Raw genomic sequence first — 25660 nt, 5'->3', positions numbered from 1 at the left:
GACAACCAGGGGTTAAATAAGCAGCCTCTGGATGTGGCTGTCTATTCACCTTACCCAGTTCAATGCCAAATCACTCTCTCTTTACATAAACTACGTAAAGACCACCAGGAAAAGGAGATGCAACAAGCATTTTGTGATCCTGCATCAAAGATAGATTTTTACAATACCCTTCAGCTAAACTGAAACCCTAACAGGACGGTCACTCAGTTTTGTGTTAAGAAAGTCTTCTTTAGTCAGTTGTCATCACTCATACACGTGTGCTCTGATGCTGCACATGATAATCTCTGAATGCTTCCTGGGTTGCTATGAGAAGAGCCTGTAGACCGACCCCTCTCTTGTCATTGGGCCATTGCAGTGCCTTGCAGCCAATAAAGCACCACTAGGGCCCCTGTAAATCTCCTTCTCTACCCCCCACCCCCATAAATGTGCACGTACATCCACAGGTCCATTCATTTGTACCATCTTTTTAAAAAGATGACATTAAATAGCCTACGAGTTTTACAGCATGGAGACTCAGCAGAATGGACCATTTTGGAAATGCGCTTGCTAAATGCATGTTGACACATGTACATGGTCAGATATACACGTGTGAGTGACATAATATGCACCTCTCTGTCAAATATGCAAAGTCTACACCTGTTTTATAGTGTCCACCTTTGCACTGCAATGTTTTGGCCTTTACTGGCAGTTCAACTGATGTTACCCGACACAGTGTCTCTCAGTTTGCCCCTGCAGTATTCCTGATCTCTTTCCAGTGTCGGGTGAAAATCCACATACTATCATCAGCATCATCAGCATGTTGCATTACTGAGACACTCCAGTATTCATGCATGCATGTACTATCTCTCTAAACGTGAGCTGCATCATTTATAATTATAAATGAATCCCTCTTTGCTGTAGGAAGAGATATGTCTCAGCTGAGGCCTGCTCATTGATAACTGGATATTTTCAGTCCTTGTGCAAACTAATGAGCTGTTTAAAAAAGGACGTTTGAGATAAAAATGACAACACAGTTACTCAGTGGTCACTGGAGCAGAAAGAACAATAACAGCCTAACATGATTTCCAAAAGCTATTTATGGGACAGCAGGGGTTGGATTGTAAATAATAGTGGCAGAGAATAAATTCTGAACATCAAAGCGATCTTAATGTAGTGAAACACTCTTTTTAAAGGTCAAAGTGTTTTTAGCGGACAACAAAGAATTTCATCGCTTTTTAAAAGTATCTCAGCGTGCCAATTTTAGATCAAACTGGGAGGGGCCCTGAATGGACCACTACAAATTAAATGTCCACATTTCAACTATGCACACTGTATCCTATATGGCCCTATCTATCATGCTATCTTTCTCCTCCATGATTTGTGTTTTAAAATTTTAATTGTACGTCATAATAATTGTATACAGGGAGCTAAGTGTTCAAATAAATCAATAATCGCATCGCCCGGTTTTAGTCGTATGAAAATATCCCGGCATGCTAGCGACGCAAGACTCTGCTAGGGAGGGGAGGGATGATGGAGCTAAGATGGCAGCCCGACTAAGGGTGCTGCCTCTCTGGGGTCAAGAAATATTTAAAGAACGAGAAAAACGACTCACGACAAGGCGATTCTAAGGATTCTAAGAAATTGACGGTGACCTTTCAGCTGTTTTACAAGAGAAACTGTTATGGCTTGAGAACATATATTTTCGAAGGACAGGCGCCGTGTTGACGCTGTGGCCGGATCGGAAGACCGTACGTTGTAGTTGCACCACCAGATTGGCTACAGTTTGCGCTCATAATAACTGGGGACCGTGGATGCTAATTGTGGTATTTCTGCTGCTGGGAACGGACAAATAATGTGACAAGTGGCGGATTTAATGACGGATGGATTGTATCAGATGGCTAGATATTATCTAGCTGTGATATCTTTTGTGTGATATATGCATTGTTCTCCAAAACGATGATGTGTGCTGCTGCGGCAGCGGCCGCCGGTGGAGGGATTCTGCCCTCCTCATCGCCGTCGATGGGGCTGGGGGTCAGGGTCATTTCTGGAGCAGGAGCCGATCTCTCTACCATTGGTTCGGGAATGGGTTCTTGTCCGACACCCGGAGCCCAGTCGGATTGTCGGACTCGGTACCAGCTTTTACTCTCAGGGCGAGCTCTGGCCGAAAGATACAGGCGGATTTATACTACTGCTATCAATGATAAAGAGCAAGGGATAAATCAAGGAAGGTGAGTGGCTACCGGGGAAAATATGGCTTATATATCACAGATGCTGGTCTGTCATTTGTGGAGCTAACGGAGCTAACGACTCCAACATTAACCCTTGCTAAGCGGTCTGTCAGTTAACATGAACTGCATCTAAGTCAGTTGTTTACTGTTCTTGACCTAGTCAGATTTATGTCATATAGGTTAAGTCATTGTTTTGAATACAGAAAATTTGCCATGAATTCCATAATTTAGGTGCTTTCTTACTGCGGTCAGCTTGCTAAATAACGTTAGCATATTGGCTTTGACTTCCCTAGCTTATCGCAGCCAGCTAAGCTAACGTTACGTTAGTTCACCCTTGCGCGAGTGGTCTGCACCCTGTCTGCTCTGGACATTGTGTTTTCGCCAAACGTTGACACGTTGTCATTGAAATAAAACCCCGACCCGCTTGGGCCATAACGACTCGGAAAAGTGCACTATCGGCTTAGCCACATCCAAAACAACTAGCTGGCTAACTGTCATGACAGCAGTTGGTCGATTTGTTTTGAGTAATAGCTGTTACTAGATCCAGCAAAAAAATGTAAACAAACATACTTAGCACGAATACTTTTATTTTTTTGTAAAGCAGTTTAAACCGTACATGTTTGATTTGTTCATATATTTTACGTTATTTAGTCATTTAATATAATTTGTTGCAGTGAGCTGTGTGTATTTAGGCCCAACGGCGTCACTATGTCGATAGCTAGCTAACTGTCGTTGAGGAGCATCAGCCCTTCCCAGGTTACTTTAACGTAAACTCGCCATTTATTTTTCAAGAAACCAGGAGCTTGTAATGACCAGATCTTAATGTGAACACGTAATAAATATTGCATGTTGGTTCTAAACATGAAATCGCTCAAAAAGTTAGACATGTATGGATGAGGATGTTGGAAGGTGGATGAACTCATTTGGTTTTCTGGCATAAGCGGGTAATACAGTTACGTCATTCTAGTCAGTCAGTCAGGTTGTACGTTGAGGAGCTAGATAATTGCAGCATCCTCCTTCATAAATTGAACTGTTATACTTGCATGGACTAGTATACAGTTCACATATCTAACAGTAGTCTCAGTGCATCAGTGTTTTCATAACCAACTCCTGAAATCATTGGTCTATACGTATGAGCGAGAAGAAAATATCAGTTATTGCTTTGCCTTGCCCAGATTTATCATGCTGTGTTCAGGTACCATCCTATCTCAAGACTCAAATCTAGTTGTTGATCTGAAAATATTTGAAATATCCTGCTTGTACGTAAGATGCAGTTTTTACTTGAGACACATGCAAGGTTTAGGGAACTGTGAGCCCCCTGAAGCAAGTGCCTTTTGTCTAGTAATAGTTTAGTAGTTTACTTACTAATGTACATATAACACAGACATTTCTGTCTGTCTGATTTTTGCCAGCCTGATTCTACTTTGACATTTTGATGAGTAAGCACAATACATCCTGTCACTATATGCTCAGGAATAATTTGAAGCCACTTTGGTGACAATCTATTAGAAATCCATGGTTAGTTGAGTAAAATTGTCCCTAACATCATCAGTAGCCTGATTTGCATGTGAAATCCAGCAGAGCACAGATTTCAGGGAGTTCAAATTATTTCTGTAATCTTTGCAAAACATCTGCTGGTTTTGGGGGTTTGTCAATATGAGTAACATTGGTAACAGCTGCTACATTTCTGACTGTTAAAAGTTGGGTATACTGCCCTTCAAAGGACTTGTGCGTTGCATGAGATGTAGACTTTTTTTTTGCAAGTGTGAAAAATGAAAGTGAGATGACTATTTAAAGACATTGCGATGAATTTAAGATTTTAACATTTGTTCTAAATGTTTTTTCAACATTTATGACTGACTTGAAGAAGAATGTTTTGATGACAAGGAGTGTTACTTCTAATTCTTCTCACACGTTCATTTAGATTTAAAGATTTAAAAAAATGTCTTTAACATTATGCTGTGTGTTTGAGTGTGACCATTGCCTAAGCAGATGGTACATGTTGCGATACTGAACAAATAACTCTATACTTTCAGGGGAAAGAAGGCTTTGAGTAAGAAGAAACTGAAAAGGCGACAGAAGGTCAAGTCAAAAGTAAAATCAAGAACAAAGGTAAGAGACTAATGGCCAGTTGTTACACAATATATTACATTTGTCCATCTGTGTTGCTGTTGCTGCTATGTGTTATATTTAGATGTTATATATAGAGATGTTCGGTATTTATAAAATTGCCTAAATTGTTTCTGCTTTGTTTACTCAACACATTGTAAATCAGTGCAGTGTTAAATCACAACTAGGTGCAATATTTAGTAGAGCGTTAATAGTTATACTCAAACCTCTCAGTACTACTGGCACTTCATAGACAAAAGACAAATTTTTTTTCATAGGAATTAATAGTAACGGTATAACTGAATTTTTTAATTTGCAACTGTTACTATCAGTCCTTACAGCTGGTTTGACTCTACTGAATTAATGTAACAGATGGAGGTTAAGATTAAAGATAAGGTTAGATTCTCTGCCATCCTGACGGTGGTTGGCAAAAACATTGTTTTAATTGGCTGTGCTGGTCAGGGGCCAGGAAGCTCATCCACACTCAAAGCTGGAGAGGTGGACTGGCACAATGTGAGACACACAGGAGTGGCTCCGCCTTGTTCATGATGGCCTGTTGCCGAGCGACCTAATGTGTTCCACACATCTCCACGGCAACAGTTGCCTGCCTCCATCTCCTTCATCCAAAGAGGGAAACTAGTCGGTGTCAATGGTTGTGGTTGTGTTTTTGCATCTGCTGTACACTTTTCATGGACAACATGGGATAGATCCTCAAATTATGATAACAAATATAATCCACTCAGATTGACTGGCTCATTTCCATTTTACTGTTTTTCTTTGAGAGTGGGGCTATTCTGTGGTTTGTCTGTAATATAGTTTGTCATTGTTTGGATTTAACTTTATTACACAGAGCAACTTGGAAGGCAATTGAAATTAACACGAAAGTAGCAGAGAAGAACAGAGATTTTACTACTTTGTCATCTCTCACCTCAAAACTATCCCAGACAGGAGATTCAGCGTGCATTTGGCTAGACAGTTCATTTCTCTTCAGGTTGACTTGGTCAGTGAGTTGAGCTGGCACAGCAGAATATACATGATAGAGAAAGAGAATGGACTGCTAGACAAGGCTGGCTGACCAGTAAAGATAATAACGTGGGCAGTTAAATGGGCGATCATGCTGTATTTGTATGTGTTGTTTCCACTCTTGCTTTGTCAAGCCTTTCACACAGCATAGTCAGACAACCGTGGTTTCAAAGGATTTTACCTTTTGTCTGCCTCTGTACTTACAAAGGTGATGGTGAAATCGCAACAAAAGACAGAGCATGAACACTTATATCATCCACATGAAGATGATGAGCAGATATGTGATGTATCTTTTTCAAAAACTCAAATTATAATTGCAGTGTAGTTGTGCAAAATTATACATTCAATAGAATAACATCAGCAATCTATCAGTATAATCTATAAAATCTACAACAGTGGTGCTCATATGTCATTTATTATTATTATTATTATTATTATTTTTCTTTTTCAAATCTGAGTACAAGATGCCTCGTCAAGTGGGCTGGCAGGTAGCAAGTACCTATGAGTGCTATTATTCTTCTTGTTGTCGTCCAACCATCAAACCAATATTCTGGTCCTCCCTCATTGTTACACTGAAGAAATTGAGTGTTCACATAAATAAGGACTCGAATGTTGTGAGTTGCACAGTGACTTGATACTTGACTTGGACTCGAGATGTGGAACTCTTGAATACACCTGCAGCTGCTGAGACATTTGTCATACTTTTTGGCTACAATAATTTCACATAAAACCCAAACAAAAGAATTGCTAAAAGCAACATTACTTGACAAAAGTATCCAGACACACTTCTTTATGGGACTGTTTTTCAGGGGTTGGGCTGGGCTGCTTACTTCCAGTGAAGGGAAATCTTAACGCTTCAGCATACCAAGACATTTTGGACAATGCTGTGCTTCCAACTTTGTTGCAACAGTTTGGGGAAGGCCCTTTTCTGTTGCAGCATGACTGTGCCCCAGTGCACAAAGCAAAGCCCTTAAAGACATGGATGGATGAGTTTGGTGTGGAAGAACTTGACTGGCCTGCACAGACCCCTGATCTCAACCCCATCCAACATCTTTGGAAACTGGAACGGAGATTGCGAGCCAGGCCTTTTGGTCCAACATCAGTGCCTGACCTCACAAATGCTCTGCTGCATGAAAATGTTGTGCAAAGTGTGGAAGAGTGGAAGCTGTCGGAGCTGCAAAGCTGTCTATGTATTTAGAATCCAATTTCATTAAAGTCTCTGTTGGTGCAATGGTCAGGTGTCCCAATACTTTTGTTTATCTAGTGTATCTAAGCTTTGTAGCTAAGGAGGTTAGCTTGATTAGATTGCTGTTTGCTTAATATTTTGAAAAGACGAGTGACTGCTTGCTTGGCACACTTGTTTACATAGAGTGCTGGCTATGGTTTGCTTCTTTGTCTTCTCTCTGCTTTTTCATTTGCTTTTATATGCGGGATCTCTGTTTTTTCCTTATGTCTCACTCTGTGCTAAATGTTTTGTCTGAGTGATTGATATAAGATAATTGTGCAGGTTGTAGGTTCTTCTTTTTATCTGTTGACTTATGAAAAGCTGCCTTTTTCCCTACCCTGATCTTTGCTCGACTGTTACAATGCACAACCTTCATCTCAGCTTTGTCACCGCACTCGACTTTATTTGTTCCCACTCCCCAGTCTTCATACCTTCATGGAGAATATTCTGCTGTGCTGTACAACTGAGACACATGCAGAATCCTGGAATGCATGATGCAGTGGCTTTTCATCCGGTCATATTGCAATGCAGTATATATTCAGTGGATATCTGCGGATATAGTTTTTTATATATATGTATATATTTTTTCATTCTTTATTTTTATAATTTTTGTATTTTTATTTTAATTTATTTATGTCTGGTCTTCTGTGTAGCACCGTGTAGCATCCTGGAGGAACACTGTTTCATTGCTCTATTTACTGCATGTGCATAGCTAATGTCAGAGCTACTTGAATCCTTATAGAGAAAGGAGTGATGTTAACGCAGTACACACTTAGAATTCCTTAGAAATAGCAATGTGTTGTGTGAACCGGATGACATGCAGAACATTATGGAATGGTTACCACTACAGAAGATGAACATGAGACTTCACTAGCTCAGAGACTCAAAACTTTACTTGGACTTTCAAAAGAAATGACTTGTGAGCAGATCTGTACTGGATGCTGTCTTAAACAACCAAAACCATGGAAGACAATCAGAAAATACCTTTTAGAATAAATGTTATATTTCTCTTCAGTGGGTCACAATATTCATATTTTAGTATCTGTTGAGCAAAGTCAAACTGTATCAGCTACTTTTTCCAGTGATATTATAGCTTGGGGAGGGAAGCAAATGATATGCACATCCACCACTCTGATCTGCATGTTCGTACTTTTTATTATATTATATATGCCATGTTACTTCCCGTATTCAAATTGAATACCGCCATTTCCAGTGCAGGATAGCTGCATATAAAGATAATTTGTAGGAGACCTAATTGCACATGGTGCACTCATGACTGAACTAAAATAGATAAGACAGAGAACAATGGTGTTACTGGCAGTTAGATGGCAAAATAAAAAAAATAGTACAACATCTCATTTTTTCAAGATTCCATTAATTATAGACAGAATAACTATTAAAAGGATTGATAGTGGAAAATTATTTGCTATTGTTAAGGATGATGGGTAGTAGCCTCAGTTTATTCCTCTCATATTTTAACATTAATATTACACTTGAGGCACAGAGCTAAGCATCCGTTTCTCAGAAAGATAAATACGCAACGGTGACTGGGAAGTCCAGAAGGTTCTTTAACAAAATTTACTGCTGTTTTTTCTAGATTTTTTTTTTTTTTTAGACGTCTGGATGAAAAATATTCTATCTCCTGCATGATTATGTGAGTAAGGACAGTCATGGTTCGTTTATAACATCACGAGGGATTATTGGATAAATATTCAGGATTTTAAAAGTCTCCGGTGGATAAATTATGTATTTACTTGATCTGGTGGTGCAACCTAATAATCGCTCTGCTTGACAAGACTCAACTAGTATTGTTTTCTTCTAATTTTTTACATAAAGTTGGCAGTCTGAAATGTGTTATTGTGTATGTGCGATCAGGGATTCCATATCAGCCTTAGATGGCCATTAATCAGCAGTGAAGTGCAGACAGGAACATAAAAGAGCAGCACATTTATGTTATGGTTTGTTGCCATTACCAAGTGAGAAGAAACCACAAAACATCAGCGTGTCATTGGACTTTGCATATTAGTGTCTGCCATAGCTTATGTGAGTCATGACAGTGAATGCTGTCAATTACACACCATGGTTCAGTTGTTTGTTGTATTTTTGAGGTGTGGGTCAACCCCTTTGTTTACTCGTAATTTCCAAATTATCTATACTGCTCCCTTATAACATGCAGCAACAACAACAGCAACAACATACATGAAAGGTTAAATAAAAGTAACTTCATGACCTTAATTTTAACTGTTTTCAGACAAAGGAGACTATCAGAATATTGCGTGCATAAGACTATCAACCAAACCACCAGAAGCTCTTTGCATATGTGGGCCAAAAATGCTGCGCTTCCTATCTCAAATGCTCAGCTTCAATGTGCAGTATTTTGGTCTCTGCTCCACCCTTTTGTTTTCCTGTCAAGAATCAAGAATTCTCCCAAGAATCCCATTTTTCTCCTTTGCTTCATCGGTTTAGGTTATTATACAAGAATTGTAGCATCTCTAGGTTTTAAAAGTTTGTAGTGCTCCTCTGTGAGTGCTGTACAGTCACTTTGTCACAAATTCTACTCTAGCAGCAAGGCAGGAGGGCAGTAATCACTACTGTTAGATGAGAGAGAGCGCCTAATATCCTCCTCACTGGTTTTAGCTGAGAATGAATGACCTCTCTCCCCAAATAGGTGACATCACCCTTCGTGATTGTGGTGCCTAAAGCACAACACTGCAAGAGGCTTCTTTTGCGCAATCGATCAATAGGATTCTCTGGAGGTTACCTCAGGATGATAGTTAAAAACACTTTGCACTTTGCTTATAATTTAGTTAGCTTATCAAGTTTCTCTGTGGAGTGTAGTTTTACCATAATGATTATTTGGATGTAAATTCTCAAGCTTTCTAATGATTATATTGTAAATTTTCCCTTTTGACTTGCACACTTTATTTATTTCAGTATTAAGTATTAAGTATTAATTCCTCAAAGCAATACAATACAACGACACCACTGTCTGAAAGTCCTGGCTATAACCTACATTTCACATTAGTAATGTGTCAAATAATGATGTGAAAACAGTGCGACAATATAAAAGCTGTTGCTTAAACCTCCGGAGCATTATCACTCAGATTTGCAGCTCAGCTTTATAGCAACTTCCAGCTCGCTGTTTTCAGCTGTAGCAGGCAGCTGTTTTTAAGCGGAACAAGGTCTAAAACCCTACTGTTTTGGTGGACATCATGGTGCGTTTAGCAGCTGAGGAGACCGCTATTTCACTCAGGAGTTGGTAGAGACCAAGATGGAGCTAAGAGGGAATAATGTGTGGCCAGAAACAGGACTCCAGACGAAAGCTAATGTTTCTCCATGACTGTTTACTACAAAGTTCGCCATATGACTTATACCGGTAACTTATAAGGTGATGGTATTTAAGGTTTTCTGATTTGGTTATGTAAAATGTTGGGTAAGCCATTTTATAACAGTGATGGCTGTGTTGAGCTGATCTTGAAGTGGGTAAATACTCGCCAAGCCAAGTGTGTACAAATGTGAACATCCTGAGGAGTCAAAGCAAAAAGAGGAGTCATTTCATGTCACGACTGTGTCACCAAATAGATGAGGACAATGACAGGATCGAAGGTAGTTATATAATTTAGTTTCAAGTCAAATGTAACAGCTAAAATCTGCTCCCATCTATATTTGGGAGTCTGTGCCTCTCAGTTGTGATTTTCCTTATAGGGATAGGAATCCATAAGGACTCGCTTTGATCAGGTGTGTCATCAGTGATTGTACACTAAACTCGTGAACGTGAATGTGAAAGTCGTGAACAGTCGAGAGGCAAAAACCAAAGTGAATGAATGACTGAATTGTCTCTCTATGCAATATAAGGTTAACATCTCCTGTTATGTCATCAATAACAGACAGAACCTAAAATGCTGCAGTACATCCATTGTTCAGCTTTGTTCCAGCCCAAATGGCTGCAGGCGTGACTCAAAGATGAGGCTTGTGATTTGTAAAAAACCCAAGCAGCTCCATAGAAATCTAATTAAAATATGTCACTACTTTTGTCCACAAGACACTATGTTCTCTCTCCTGGACACTATTTTTGACGTCTTTTTAAATTGTGTCTTGAAGTTGATTTTTACAAGAAGATGTGAAGGCTTAACCTAAGATACATTTTTTTTAAGTAACTGTAGCTCATAACAACTGACATTGGCATTTGTAAATGACTGACTATATGCTGTGAAAAATGATATATTGATGCACCAAATGATATCCTGCATGTGGTCATCAAGAAAAGATATTGCTGACCATTGTTGACCACTGCTCTCTGTTATTCCACAGGCTGAGAGTCTAGATGGAGCCCTCTGTGTGCCGGACATCAAGCTGCACAGCAACCCATCTGCATTCAATGTCTACTGCAACGTGCGGCACTGTGTGCTGGACTGGCAGCAGAGAGAGGCCTCCCTTGCACTGGCTTCCAGGAGCTCGGTGCAGAGCGGCGACTCGGACAGTGAGGAGGAGGAAGAGTATCGTGAGCCAGCTGTGAAGCTGCCAAAGGTATGAGCAGGGGGCAGTATTAGCTGCTTATGTGGGGGTAGCAGCATGCGGTATCAAGGCGAGAGCCAGCCTATGCTCTTCACCTTTGAGATGTGGCAGTCCTTTAGCTGTCTGGGCTTTTATGTAGAACTCATCTTTTTTAGTTTTATTATAAGAGAGATCTGAAACCTGCAGTCTGCAATCTACAGCCTCTGCTTGGTTTCTCCAACCCCCTCTTCTACTCTGTGAGCCTTTCAGTTTATCATTATGATTCTGTATTAGTTCTGTCAGTCATATTTGAAACTGTGCCACTGAAAATTATTCAGTCTGTAATTGACTGTAACTAAAATGCACTGTCACCTGGTATTATAACATGCCCTATTACCCTTTTGCCCTGTCAGTAAGCTAACCTATTGCTCATTGCACCCATAAATCTTAACAAACTGTATTAGTATAGTGTAGAATGTTTTATTTAATACTGATTTATTTATATTTGTTTGTTTTTTGTGTACAGTATTGTACATGTCTTGTTATCTTTTACAATTATCATTATCCAATTAGGTTTTTATCCGTTCCATTAAATTTATTTTATTCTTTAAGCACTGATACTAAGCTTTCATTTCACTGTTACAAAACAAGTTCTTCAGTGAGATCAGTGGGAAGGTTAAAGCATTATTTGTTTCACTAACAAACCAAACTCAGAGAGAGAGAACGTCTTCTTTTTCTAGGCCAAACTCCTTTGCCTGCCTGTTTTTCATGCACTCCAGTGGGTCTGTCATTATTCAAAATTTGTGTTGTGCATGTTGAAGTGGTAGTAACTGTACATACTGTGGGCCCCCAGCTCAGTGGAGCTTGTTTTACAGTAGGATGATGAGGTCATACAATTAAAAGAAAACAAATACTCCAGAAGTTTGTTGTCTTTCATTTAGAATCTTATTTGAATAGTTCTTATTTGGATTTACAAGAAGTTAAATCTACGTATATGCACAGTCTACGTGTCTTCTTTTCATTTGCTGTTTAAAATGGTATCTCAGCTTATAGAAATGTGCTTCTTTCTGTGTGTGTGCAGATCATTGGCATTGGCCTGTGTGGGGTATTCGAGCTGATAAAAGAGACTCGGTTCTCTCACCCCTCACTGTGCCTGCGTAGCCTGCAGGCCTTATTGGACATGCTGCAGGGACAGCAGCCTGAGGGCTTTCAGACTGAGCCGCCTGATGTGCTAGGTAAGACTGAAAATGTGCACACATAAAAAGGTTTATCAGGTCTTTGTGTACCAGGGCTGCACAATATATTTTAATTGTTAAAAAGTACCCAAATGATGAGCATTATGCCATTTCATTGTGTATATGTACCTGAATAATACACTGCATGTATCTGATAACTTTCTTTGTGTTTTTTTATATTGTAATACTTGTTGCAGGAAAAAAATGGTGTTAGTTTTTTTTGTGCAGCCCTAATTTGTACATTCTCATGCAATCCCATGCGATAGCCCTGCAACAAATCCTAAGTGAAATTTAAAATGTTTTATTGACTTCCCTTTGGATTGTTATATTTTACCGCATTATACTCTCATTTTATTTTTAATATTTTGTTCAGTATGTTTTATGCACTCCCATATTTCTGTTTTCACAAATGTCTAACATGCCCAAATTTTGTATGCTTGTTCAGAATCTCTTTTCCAGTTGTTGTTGGAGACTACGGTCCGGAGCACAGGGCCCAATGATCCGACAGGACAGGCTATCACTGCTCTGTCTTGCGCCTGCCTCTTTAGTCTGGTGGTGGCCTGGGGTGACACTGGCAAAATCCTGCAGGCTGTCTCTGCCATCCTTACCAACAACGGCAGCCATGCATGCCAGACAATACAGGTAATTAACCAGTTTAAAGAAATCGTACTGAAACTGGTGATTTTACATTTGACTGTGTTCTTTATCTTAAGTTTGCATCACTGCCAGTCATATGAAAACACATGATGAAATAAGATAAATACAAGTTTGTCAGTGCAAACTTTATTTCACATCGTGGGAAGAGCAGTAATTAGATTTTATCTTTGTCCTGACTACCGGTTCAGATCACTGTCTCACATTGAACATCTTCATGTCAGAAGAGGAATTCAAAGTGATGATTCCTGATGCTTTTATTCAGTGAAGCACAAGCTTGAATGACACTGTTCTTACAAATGAATTTGAATTGTAATTTTTCTAAATACCTCTGGAAATCTGTACCCATTGACAAGAAGAAATGCTTTAGATTTTAGAAGGATAAAGTAACTTCTGGCTCCTTCATGCATTTCCTTTCTTTCCAGAGAGTCTCAGGGGAGGATCTGCACAGTGCAAATTGAGTTTTGGAAAATGTCAAACCATTCTGATTCTCCTGTTTGATTACGTTAGCCTTCCTGTATTCTTATGCCCATGCTCTTCTTATGGTCTTCTCTTTGCTTTGAATTCTAGATCTTTAGCTTGTCTCTCTCTTTCCTCTACTTATTTTTCTTTTTTCATTGCTTCTGCTTTAAAAAACTAAAACTCTGTGACAATAAAATATTTCACATTAACTTGCAAAAGTATAAAATTCCCTACATGTGACCAGAGCTGCAGAGGGACTGTATAGCCTCACACATTTATCTCCTGTTGACTGGACTGTGAATCATTACAATGGCAGGCGGGCTGCCGGGAAGTGTTGGCTTACACGCTTGTGTGCGGCTGTGTGTTTGGTTGTGTGTGTGTGTGTGTGTGCTCGATGTATGCAACAATGCCTGTGTAATACCTGCCATAGAAATGATGTGATTGTGTACGTCAGAGTGGATTCAGGCAAAATGAGAGGAGGGCGAACATGCCAGTATGACAGTTTGATTCGATCAGCAAAGATGAAGCTCAGTAGCCAGTTCCCACATGGTACATTGTCTTCTTCACAACATACACTCCATTATGCCACATTAGAGGTTTGCAATTGCTTCATGCAATCTTTCAGCACCCTCTCTGTCTTCCTAAATCTCACCAGGTGCCCACCATACTGAATGCGCTACAGAGGAGTGTACAGGCTGTCCTGGTAGGAAAGATTCAAATCCAGGATTGGTTTGGGAATGGCATCAAACGCGCAGCCCTGATGAACAAGTGGGTCCTGAAAGAGGTGGCCATTGACGAGGATGAGCGCTGTCTTTTACAGACTGATGGTTCCTTCTTGTACTTGCTCTGCAAGGATGGGCTCTACAAAGTGGGCTCTGGATACAGTGGCACTGTCAGGGTATGTAGCACTCAAAGCTGTCACTGTGGAGTGATAACCATGCATTTCCAAATTTGTAACTTTTTCTGGTCATGATAAATGTACTATTTGGAGAGACATAACTTTTGCAGGAAAGCAGATATGTACTTTGTTGCCGGTTTATCAGATACACTGAGCCAAACCAATGCAGTCAATCCTGCTATAAATCCTACATTAATAAAGGTTATAAGATTATGTTTCGACTGGGCTTGTGCCAGTTGGTGATTGGGTCATATATTGACAATTGAAGGACTGAATGTGATTGCTTGTTCCTATGCTTAACTTGTTATCATAACTAAGATGTTAAAAAAAAAAAATTCTAAATGTACACTTTACTGTGCTTAAGGAGATGTTTGTGGTGGACTGACTTGTCCATTTGCTGAGCCCTGCTAATCAGCACAAGTGCTAGGTGCAGTAAAAATGTAGCAGAGAAAAGTCATACCTGTACAAAAAGTGAGTCAAATCGAACTCTACCCTACGGTGGGAAAAATGACTTTAGACAGGTGTTGAATGCAGTTCATGATCATTTTGAGGGATGTATTTTGTCTTTTTGTTGAATTGTATTGCGTTATACTAACAGATTTTTCTATTATTTTGTCCAACCCATTTATGTCATTGCTTCTCTGCTAGGTGTACTTAAGAAATTGGCAACTAAGTTGTATCTCTGTGTTTGATGTATGCAAAAGAATGATGCAGTAGCTATTTATCTACCCAGACAAGGAATTGCATTGAAGCCTGAAATGACTTTTGTACACAGGATCATGTGATGAAATAAAGTTTGAACAAAGGCAACATTATTTCCCAGGTGGAGTTGGAGGCAGCTAACAGCTGTAGTTTTGTGTTAGCTGTTGATAACTGTGCCTATACACACCTATAGCTCTGTCTTAAGACCACATACTATCTTGTTTTAAAAAGATGAATGACTATATTTTTTTAAGTTGTCAGCTTATCTTTCATAAGCTGAGATTCAATTAATGCTTGTCAATGCTGGTGTTGTCTGCTCTTTCGTTATCAATTCCTCACAGGGCCATGTGTACAACTCCACATCTCGTATAAGGAATCGAAAGGAGAAGAGATCATGGCTGGGCTTTGCTCAGGTAGGTCTTCATTAAGCTGCTCCTCACGTACATTTCAGTGAAGTGACTATGAAAAGGCATTGAGTCTGTAAAATGTTAAGGTCACATATCAGCTTAAGACTGATCTCCATGTGACCTTAGTGAGTTTGTCATTAGTGTGTAGTGAAGTGTTGGACCCAACAGTCTTAATAGTTGTAAACTTTGTTGAACTGTTAAACTGTTCATGTGTTATTCTTAAGCAATGTGACAGAGAGACATTTCAGAGTATTTATAACTTGTTGTCTTTGTCATTGTAGTTGTAAGGCTTCTCTTAAGTATAGTGATTATTGATTGTATATCAGCAGCAACATTTGTGTTGTGTCTTTAGGGGTACTTGTTGTATCGGGACGCAAGTAACCACACTATGTCGGCCATCAAGATCAACCCTGAAACTCTGGAGCCTGAGGGGACTGTCATAATGCCAGGTGCAAAGAAAATACTTGATTGTAAAAAGAACACTTAATAAGAGTTAAGTCATCAAAATTGCAAGTAGCAAAACATCAGGTATATTCACTGTCGCTTTGCTTCTTTCTGCAGGTCAACTTTCAGATGGACAGAACATCATCTTCACAGATGGAGAATACATTAATCAGATTGCAGCCTGCAAAGATGTAAGTTTAATGTTCCTGTTAAAGCTCCTGGTCACAACTGGGATAACGTACACCATCTCTCCCAATCTGTTTTCATTTTAAATGTGAAGTTTTAAATTGACTGGAAAATTGATTGGAAAATCAGTCAGGGGTTCCCTTACATGTATAATTGAACCAAGAAAAAAAAAATCTGTTACTTAGAAGTTGTAGTGGCAGGTGACTAACTGTTAACCTGGAAGATAATTACATATATCTCTGGGTTTGGACACTGTGTTAAACATTTGGAATAATGCAAGTACACAACTCAACAAACTACATCTACAAAGGTCTAGTTGTTTTTAGACATATTAATGCGCAAATCTTAACATATTATATTTTTACATTTACTGCAGGTAGTTGTGTCAACAAGTCAACAAGTCAATGACTGTTGACTTGGTCATCCTGAACTATGGGCTGATAGTAAATTTCAGTCTCAGAGAGGCTGTGAGCAAGTTGTCCCTGGAAATGTGGACCATCTTTGTGTGCGATCATCTACCTTGTCATCAGCCATTTATACACACACTAGTGCAGTCAGACCATTTTCTGATCCTCATTTGGCAATCTTATTTTATCTTTCAATATGTGTTGTTTCCTTTATGAAAATCAAATCTGTTATTAGGTAAAATGAGGGTATTGTTCCTCTTGAGCTGCCCTGTGAAGCATCTGTCACTTCCCCTGCTGTTGAGACCATAGCCTCACTTTGAAGGGCCCTCAGCTGATCACCAGCTGTGCCACAGAGAGCAATGTAACTGTGTCTGTGTTTATGAGTGTGCTGTGCATATGTGGGCGTGACAGTGAGGGCAGTGGCACCAGATGTGGGTATTCTCTAGGGAGCTTAATCTCTCAAGCAGTTATCTGCATAAGCACTCTGTAATGTGAGTGGGGGAGGGGATGATGTGAAATCCATATATCTGCCATTGCAGCTAGCCTTCTTCCCGGAGAGCAGTTTCTAGGCTAATCAAGGAGGCGAGCGGGAGGGAGGGGGGGTGTTGCGGTGGACTGGGGAGTCCTCAGAAGCTGCAGCCAGCAAATGCAACCACTGCACACAGTGAGGGGGTTTTAGATACTGGAAAGAAGAGGAAGAGGATGATGTGCATGAACTACATGAGGTCAAGGGGATACTCAAAGGAGCAAGGTAAAATGTAAGGAGGAGAAGTCAGCACGGGAGGGGCGGGGGGGATTCTTGCTAGAGGATAGAGGTGCTTACTTCATGATTTGAGTGGCACATGTGCTCAGCACTGCCGGAATCAAAGCATGATAGATGAGTCTCTCATTGCTACCACACAGTGAAAGCCAGACCATCCCCAGGCTGCCCTTCATCTGTTTTTATATCCCTGTTGTCTCCCAATTATTTTCTTGTTATGTTCCTCTCTTTACTCTGTTCCTTGCCTGTAAATGGTCCCTCTCAGCCACATGCCCTGCAGTCTCACTAACACACATCTTTGCAGTTGTGTCTTCCATTTTGTCCTCTGCATGGAGTCAAAGTCTGCAAGTTGTCAATAAATGTCATATCCTTCATGGTTTTGTCTATCACCACTAATATTATGTCGCTAATATAATGTACAATAAATGCACAGATTTTATAACCCCAAGCCACACCCCCAGTAAATTAGCCTGAACATACTACAGTTAAGAAACCTAGCTATGACTCCAATAAGATTATAATCCATGTGTTAATTCAGACTCCTTTTAGTACATTATGTATGAGTGTGCGGGGTGGTTTGTGAGGCAAGTATGCAATGACTTACACTATTCCCCACTCTACCACAAACACACATGCACTTAGAGCCACTTACACATAAGAATAAGAGCAGAGAATAAGAGCTTCTCTCCAAATTTGAATTTTTGAAATTTGAACGGTTCCTTTATGAGCTTGATTCAATTTGATTATTACATTCAGTCAGGTAAAGTGGGGATATGTTTTCAACAAACCAGGGCCTCTTGTATCCTAACATTGTTAGATTGACTCTAAATGCCACACTGTAGCAAAGTTGAGTCATGAAACTGAACAGCATTTCCTCCTTTTGACACCGACTCCTGCAGGATGGTTTTGTGGTGCGCATCTATACGATGAGCTCTGACCCGGCCCTGCAGCAGGAACTGCAGCTGAAGTTGGCAAGGAAATGTCTGCATGCCTGCGGGATCTCTCTCTTTGACCTGGAGAAGGATCTGCACATCATCAGTAAGCAATACAAAAATACAAAATCTGCATGAGTTGTGAGCTACAGGCAAGGTGTAAAATGTGTCGGAAACTGTTCAAAACGCAAAGGAATTTAACAAAAAGGCACAGTTCTCAACCTTGCTTTACTGTGTACTTGGCTCTAAATAGTATGTTGATCTCCTAGGCACAGGCTTTGATGAAGAGGCAGCATTGCTTGGAGCAGGCAGGGAGTTTGCTCTGATGAAAACTGCCTCAGGAAAGGTGAGCGAGAACATCTTCTCTGGTGGTGTGCCTAAAATGTTTAAGAACAATTAAGTTGAACAGATTCAACCCCTAAGCTCCAACAGTTTTTTGTCTTGTTAATGACAGGCCATGCACTTCAGAGGCTGAATCAGGGGAAAAAGTTCTAAATTGTTTATGTTTTGCCATGTGTCATCTCGATTCTGCGTCACACTGACTACTTGAGGCCCATCACACAAAATGAATATTTCTTGTGTTCATAACACCTGTCTGTGGTTACCTGTAGGTAAATTTTCCTAGGATCATGCTGTACTTAAGCATAACAATAAGAGTTTTCTTACTGTTTTGGAAATATTTGCTGGCCATCTAAGCTTTAATTAATACAGAATGAAGGAGCTGTCTTTTTTGCATGTCTCATGGTCTTTGCACTGTTTATTTTACTCTGGACCCAGTTCTTGTTAGTAGTTATATGCACCCTGAGCATATAAAGTGATCTCTGTGCTCAACTAACTGGAAGTGATTAGACTACCTCACTCTGCTAGTCTAGAGTTTAGGCACACCAGGGCTTGCTGTGTGTGAAGCTTTGTTTTTAATGAACTTGTATAAAAGTGACCCCCCCCCAAAAAAAAAAAAGATGTAGAAAGAAAGGAAAAAAACTGTGAATGTAAGTATTCATGATTTGGAATGTAAGTATTAGCATACAGCATTTGTGTACAGAGGCTGTTGGAGTAATTCGACAGTAATCGAGCAAAGTTGACCCATTCATTGTAGGGAGGCAGTGCTTTTTTGGTAAAGATATTTCATGTCACATTTTCACATAGGCTGTTGGAAGGATGAGAATGCTAACTGTTTAGTTTAGGTGTGTACCCTATACACACCTAAACTAAATAGTTAGCATTCTCATGTGTATGGTTGTGTGTGTATCTGTACTGTAGGTGTGGTGCATTGTGCTTCTTTTGTAAATAGCAGTCCAGGGTATTTGCCTGTTGCACATTTCTGTGTCTGTGCACAGGCCTAATCTCACAGCACACTTTATCTGCAGATTATGCTAACCCACGCCGCCCTGATGGGTAAAAATAGGAGTGCTGTTATCTTGGTACAAAGTTCACTCATCATTTGGGCTGGACATTATGTGACATTGGGAAAAGAGTCAAAGGCTGACCAGTTATGGTTTGCAAGACACTGTGATTGCATGATTTGCACAGTGAATGTCAGATGATTTGTGTTATAAAAATTTTCTTACCTCCCACAAGTTACCCCTGCTGTTTGTTAAAGTACTATGCACATGAGCTGAGGCTGTGTTCAGGTTGAAAATAACATCAGGAAATAGAAGATTCTCCTTTATTTCACTCAGAACACTGTGTTGGTGTAGCAAAGATGTTGGCTGCCACAGCAGCCTCTGGCAGAAGATGCTGAACAGCTTAACCCTAGCAAAGCTTTTACCCCAAAATGGATATACTGTAGATCCTTGAATCTGTAAATAACCATTATGAGAAGGATCTTTTTTCCTCGTATTCTTTATGTGTCTAATCTCCTTCCCTTGTCTTCCCCTCACAGATTTACTACACAGGAAAGTACCAGAGCCTGGGGATAAAGCAGGGTGGCCCATCAGCAGGGAAATGGGTGGAATTACCAGTTACAAAGTCCCCCAAGATCGCCCAGTTCTCAGTTGGTCACGATGGTTCTCATGCACTGCTAGTGGCCGAAGATGGAAGTGTGTTCTTTACAGGCTCTGCCAGCAAGGGAGAAGATGGAGAGTCCAGTAAGATCATTTCAGACCATCTGCAAATAATTCAACTGTTCATTCATTGTGACATTTGTTAAACACAGAATCAAAGTCATCACAGTTGATGTTCCAAGGGTGATGTCTGTTATTTTCTTTTGCAGCTAAAAGTCGCAGACAGCCTAAACCGTACAAGCCCAAGAAGATGATCAAACTAGAGACCAAGACAGCAGTGTATACAGCATGTAACAATGGCAGCAGCAGTATTGTCACCAAAGATGGAGAGCTCTACATGTTTGGCAAAGACGCTATTTACAGTGACAGTACCTGTGAGTGAAGTGGGACAGGGCCATCTCATACTGTCAACTTCAGAGAATTTTTCTGAGCCATTCGAGTAGCTTCATTGCTTTGATAAAGACATATTAAAGATCTTTTTTAAGAATAAACATTTATTGGTCTATAAATATTTTTCTGTTGCTATCAGTGTTATTCACTCTGATCATAGGCACTGCTTTCTTCCCCACAGGCCAGGTGACAGATCTGAAAGGTCACTTTGTAACTCAGGTTGCCATGGGTAAGGCCCATACATGTGTTCTGACCAAGAATGGTGAAGTGTGGACATTTGGGGTGAATAACAAAGGCCAGTGTGGCAGGGACACTGGATCCATGAGCCAGGCAGGGAAAGGTGAGCTGGTAGCGAAAAACACAAACAAATATAGATGACAGCATACTTCATATTGTGTCATACAGGCACTTATACTGTCTTTGTAATACGCATTCTGCTGACTCTTCTGTCTCTGCGTGTGTTTGTTGTAGCGTTTGGTGTAGAGAGTATGGCCACTGCGATGGATGAAGACCTGGAGGACGAGCTAGAAGAGAAGGAAGAGAAGAGCATGATGTGCCAACCAGGCATGCACAAGTGGAAGTTAGACCAGTGCATGGTCTGCACGGTGTGTGGAGACTGCACTGGTTATGGTGCCAGCTGTGTCAGCAGTGGACGGCCAGACAGAGTACCAGGAGGGTAAGAGGACACAAAAATTGGATGGGGTAAAGGTGGTTATTTCAGTACCTGTACACAACTTGTGTTTCTGTACTGTCAAGAGCTAAAAATACTGGAGGGATTACCTTTTTAATGATGGAAATATAATATTTTTTTGATCTGTGTTTTGTGTCTGTGTATTTATCTACCAACCAGTATCTGTGGTTGTGGGTCTGGAGAGTCTGGCTGTTCAGCGTGTGGCTGTTGCAAGGCCTGTGCCAGGGAGCTGGATGGTCAAGAAGCCAGACAGAGAGGCATCTTTGATGCTGTGAAGGAGATGATTCCACTGGACCTGCTGCTAGGTATGCTAACTGATATCTTACATGACTTCATGATCCTCCTTTCTTGCTGTCATTCATACAATACTTACATTTCACCTGTGTCGTCAATTACATTGTTTACATTTCACTTAAAGCCACAAAGTCTGATAAAATCACATGCATTTTAAAATTTCATGCATTTATGTATAACAACATATTCCAGTTCCAGTGGTTTGCAGCATGTTGGCTTCTCCTTAATTGATCAGACTAAATGAATGTCGGGGACGCTTGCAAGCTACTGATTTATGTATATCCCTCTTAGCTATGCTAGTGTGCTGCTTATGCTACACATAGCACACTGTCTGTTGCATTTGCTCGGATGCAGTGTTTAGCACGCTTGTCTTCTCTCATCCTTTTGTTGTATTCTCGTGTTGTGCCAAGTCACTGCTTCACCATCACGTCTTTCCATCATTCATTGATGTGTGTCTTGTTTTGTTCTGCTTTGCTCCGTCTCCCCCCTCCTCCTCCTCCTCCTGCATCCTGTCTGGGCTGCCTGTACCTGGGGCCTTTTGTGTTTTCAGCTGTGCCTGTCCCTCCCCCTCCAGGAGTAAACATTGAGGAGCATATTCAAATCCGTCAGGAGGAGAAACGTCAGAGGATCAACCGCCGGCACAGACTGGAGGAGGGCAGAGGTATGGATCAGGGCTAAACCGAATCTTTTTGAGGAAGGGCTGTGTCATTTTTTTTTCTTTTCTGCTTTATGAAGTTAAGATTTCTATAACAGTGAATCAAACACAGGCTCAGGGAGAGTGAGAAGGTGGGAATAGGTTAATGAATAAACTGAAGCTACAAACAATATGTCCATCCCTTTTTTTATTCAGAATAACTTTCAAGTGCTTAGTGAGCTTGGGTGTTGTGCCTTGGTGACTTCCCCCTTGCTTGTGTCTTAGTTATTTTTCAGCGTGTGTGCATTGTTGTGGTGTAGTATTATCATGTGTTCTTTCCCGTTTGTGAGCATTGTGCATGCATGTGAAAGTTTCTTTCTCCCCCAGGCCCCCTTGTTTTTCCTGGTCCCATTTTTATGAACCAGCGTGAGCAGGCCCTAGCCAGAATAAGACCCCTTCAGGCACTAAGGCATAAACGGGACAAGCACAAAGGTACTACGGTCTTCACTAACTCAACGGGTGCAGAGACACCCCTTTGACTCATCTGCCAATCTGGCTGTCCCGCCCACCTCCTCTCTCACTCTCTGATGGCAGGACTTTTATGTCGTCACCAGGTCTCATGGTAACAATCAGCATAGCCTGTTTGCAAGAAGGACTCACTGTGACTCACAGTGGGGAAATGACTGTGAAACCTTTAGACCGGGTTTATGACCAATCTCAACAGGCTGGTTTTCTTTTGAATGTTTTCTTAATTGTGTTATCATAGGAAATACTATCATAGGAGGTACAATAAAGATTTGGTTTCTTATTCTTATTCATTTTCTGGCTAATCTCTAGAATAGGATGCCTGCTCTGCACACTGCTGTTGTTTACACCTAAATAGAAATCAATGTCCTTGTCTAACTGGATTTACCATCACTCCCATAGCACCTTATTTGTCACTTCTTGTCTACATCTGCGGCATTACAAGCAGATGAAACAGCAAGCACGGGAGAGCAAGCTTGGATTAATGACAAGCTGACAAATATGACAGAAATGATAGTTGTAAAATAAAATGCATATTGTACATGTGAAGCGTCTCATGGAAGTGGTTTAGAAATCACCCATAAACATCAAAAAATCTGTGAACTTGGCATAAGCTTTTCACACACTTGATCTTTAAACTAATGAGTATTCATTGTATGGAGTTAATTTGCTGAAGCTGAAGTTATTTCAGTCGATGATTCAGCAACAATGACAGAGCAAAGTCAACTAATGTTTGTAGTTTACTTATTTTGTTTAATCCTCAGAATCTCAGCCCCATGGGATTTTGTATCTTAGGAACAACAAAATATGGTTTTGGTTGACAACCCATCTGTCTTTTCTTTCTAACCACAAGGAGGACACCCACTAACTCCTATTGGCTTACTATTTGCAGTCTGCTGAACCAATTATACTTTAGTTAACAAAGATGTAAAACATAAAATGCACACCGTTGCTGTAATAATTCACCTGTTGCCTGCACAATTCTAAAAATCAACCAACTGTTCTTCCTGTCTGTATATTGTGTGTGTATGCGGGTTAACATCTGCCTGTCTAAGCTGCGGCTGTTGCTTGTCTTGCTTATAGGTAGTGCAGGTGCAGGTGCCCCTTATTTTGGGGGCCGAGCATTGCGTGCCCTTGTTGAGTCAAAGAATCCCTTGAACATGTACAATTTGAAAATCCTATGTATAGAAACTCATTGTTGAGGGGAAGTGGCTTGTGTTATTGTTCCACTCAGTGTGGAAACAATGACGCCAACAGTGTATCCTATTTCTGAGCAGCAGGGGTTTCCTTCTTAATTTCAATTAAGAAATCTAGGCAGTTTTACTAGCTGAAAAACCTTCCTTTTATCGAACCATTCATCGTGGCTCATACACAGTTGTAAGCCTAGATTGTTGGGGTTCCTCCTCTGAGCCTCCGTCTTCATGGTCATATGCTCATGAGGAGGAATGGGTGCTCCATACTGACCCACTGACAATACTTATGTTTTCATCTGTGACATCCCAATAAGCTCTAAGTGTGTTTTGAATGTCATTACAGTAAACTTCTGTTTTTTCACTGGCATTGAGAATCCATGATCTCAACTTTCAAGACTCCCTTATGAATCTTTGGGCCAAGAGCCACTTTCTGTGAACTTGAAGTAATGAACCTAACCTAAACCTAAAGCTGTCATCTCATCTGGGCTGGCCTCAGTTACTTAGGTAAACCACAATGAGCTGGTTCCTGGTCCAAAAAGGTATCGACAGTCATTATATATCCTGAAATGCATGGGTCTCTGTCCAACTCTTTCCACTCACATGCCACAACTGTGACCTCTTACACAGGGCTCAGGGTAAACCAGATTTCCTCTTCCTTATTGAACAAAGACATATGAGTAAAATCTGTAAAAATATAATTATTGGCTAAACAAATAATCTGTCCATCTGTGATGGGACTGGTTGCCAAAAGCCTTTGGTTGTAGAGGTGTTATTCCCTCGTTTCTCTTTCAGCATGCTTTCTCCCTGTTTTCCTTCGGACCCTTTTTTCCCTCCAGCTCCGTTTTCCAGGACTGTGCAGAGACATCCACCTCTGCGGTCTGAAGTTTCCACTAAGCCTCACTCTCTTTCCTTGTTCTCTACTCAAATGTGCTGACTTAAGTGTTTACCTTGTAGATGGTAGCAGTGAACGTGGAGAGAAGGATGCCAGCAAAATCACCACCTACCCCCCAGGCGCAGTGAGATTTGACTGTGAGCTGCGAGCTGTGCAGGTCAGCTGTGGTTTTCACCACTCAGGTAGGTTAATATCCCCCATTGCTGCTTCTGGTCAGGAAACAGCAGCAAACAACGTTTGTCTGCATATTATTTTAAGAACGTTTTAAAAACCTCCAACAAGAGTAGCTGACCTTCAAATAAAGAAAGTGAGAAAATAACGGTCATGATTTTGCTTCTTTACAGTGGTGCTGATGGAGAATGGAGATGTCTTCACATTTGGTTATGGCCAACATGGGCAGCTCGGACATGGAGATGTCAACTCCAGGTACTTCATGTTCATGGGACAACTCTTTTAGTGTAATTTATACATTAAGTAATGGTAGTGGTCTAAATGTAAAGTGTGAAAGACTACAAAAAGCACTCTGTTACCCATAACAGAACAGGAGGAGGCAACATAAAGTTTGATGACGTTAGATGTGCATTTAGGCAAGCTTATAGCTTATCCACTTTCCAGGGCTATTATAGGCTGACATTTGTTAGTTCAGCCCAACTGTTTTAGTAAAGACTGGGAAATGTAAGTCCAGAGACATTCGGAAGTATTTTAAATTGCATGACAAACGAACGAGACGCAGTCTAAACTATATATGTCTGCCTGTTAGGGGCTCTCCAACTCTGGTACAGGCCCTTCCAGGTCCCAGCGTTCAGGTGACGGCGGGCAGTAATCACACTGCTGTTCTCCTTATGGATGGGCAAGTGTTTACATTTGGCAGCTTCTCGGTAAGAAAATCATGT

General features: G+C 40.6%; 1 protein-coding gene across 12 annotated transcripts in view; it reads left to right on the top strand.

Annotated features, from left to right (window-relative positions):
• Positions 1 to 1476: 1476 nt before the first annotated feature.
• The window catches only part of mycbp2 (MYC binding protein 2), a 60535-nt gene continuing 36351 nt past the window's right edge, over positions 1477 to 25660 (top strand). For 7 of the 12 annotated variants that reach the window (XM_046405069.1, XM_046405067.1, XM_046405066.1 and 4 more), the window contains exons 1-21: positions 1477 to 2207; positions 4244 to 4319; positions 10876 to 11091; positions 12140 to 12293; positions 12739 to 12935; positions 14065 to 14307; positions 15351 to 15422; positions 15769 to 15865; positions 15978 to 16051; positions 18113 to 18251; positions 18415 to 18491; positions 20028 to 20232; positions 20358 to 20522; positions 20720 to 20878; positions 21010 to 21214; positions 21389 to 21534; positions 22074 to 22184; positions 22545 to 22649; positions 24830 to 24949; positions 25112 to 25193; positions 25528 to 25645. In XM_046405069.1, the coding sequence (XP_046261025.1) occupies positions 1936 to 2207; positions 4244 to 4319; positions 10876 to 11091; positions 12140 to 12293; positions 12739 to 12935; positions 14065 to 14307; positions 15351 to 15422; positions 15769 to 15865; positions 15978 to 16051; positions 18113 to 18251; positions 18415 to 18491; positions 20028 to 20232; positions 20358 to 20522; positions 20720 to 20878; positions 21010 to 21214; positions 21389 to 21534; positions 22074 to 22184; positions 22545 to 22649; positions 24830 to 24949; positions 25112 to 25193; positions 25528 to 25645 (3033 nt within the window). In that variant the 5' untranslated portion in view covers positions 1477 to 1935. The remainder of the gene's footprint in view (positions 2208 to 4243; positions 4320 to 10875; positions 11092 to 12139; positions 12294 to 12738; positions 12936 to 14064; positions 14308 to 15350; positions 15423 to 15768; positions 15866 to 15977; positions 16052 to 18112; positions 18252 to 18414; positions 18492 to 20027; positions 20233 to 20357; positions 20523 to 20719; positions 20879 to 21009; positions 21215 to 21388; positions 21535 to 22073; positions 22185 to 22544; positions 22650 to 24829; positions 24950 to 25111; positions 25194 to 25527; positions 25646 to 25660) is intronic. The other 5 variants (XM_046405060.1, XM_046405070.1, XM_046405068.1 and 2 more) reach the window with 5 other exon arrangements.

This window comes from Scatophagus argus, chromosome 11 (assembly GCF_020382885.2).
Source record: "Scatophagus argus isolate fScaArg1 chromosome 11, fScaArg1.pri, whole genome shotgun sequence".
NCBI lineage: Eukaryota > Metazoa > Chordata > Actinopteri > Scatophagidae > Scatophagus > Scatophagus argus.
This window is presented reverse-complemented; position numbering and strand designations above follow the sequence as displayed.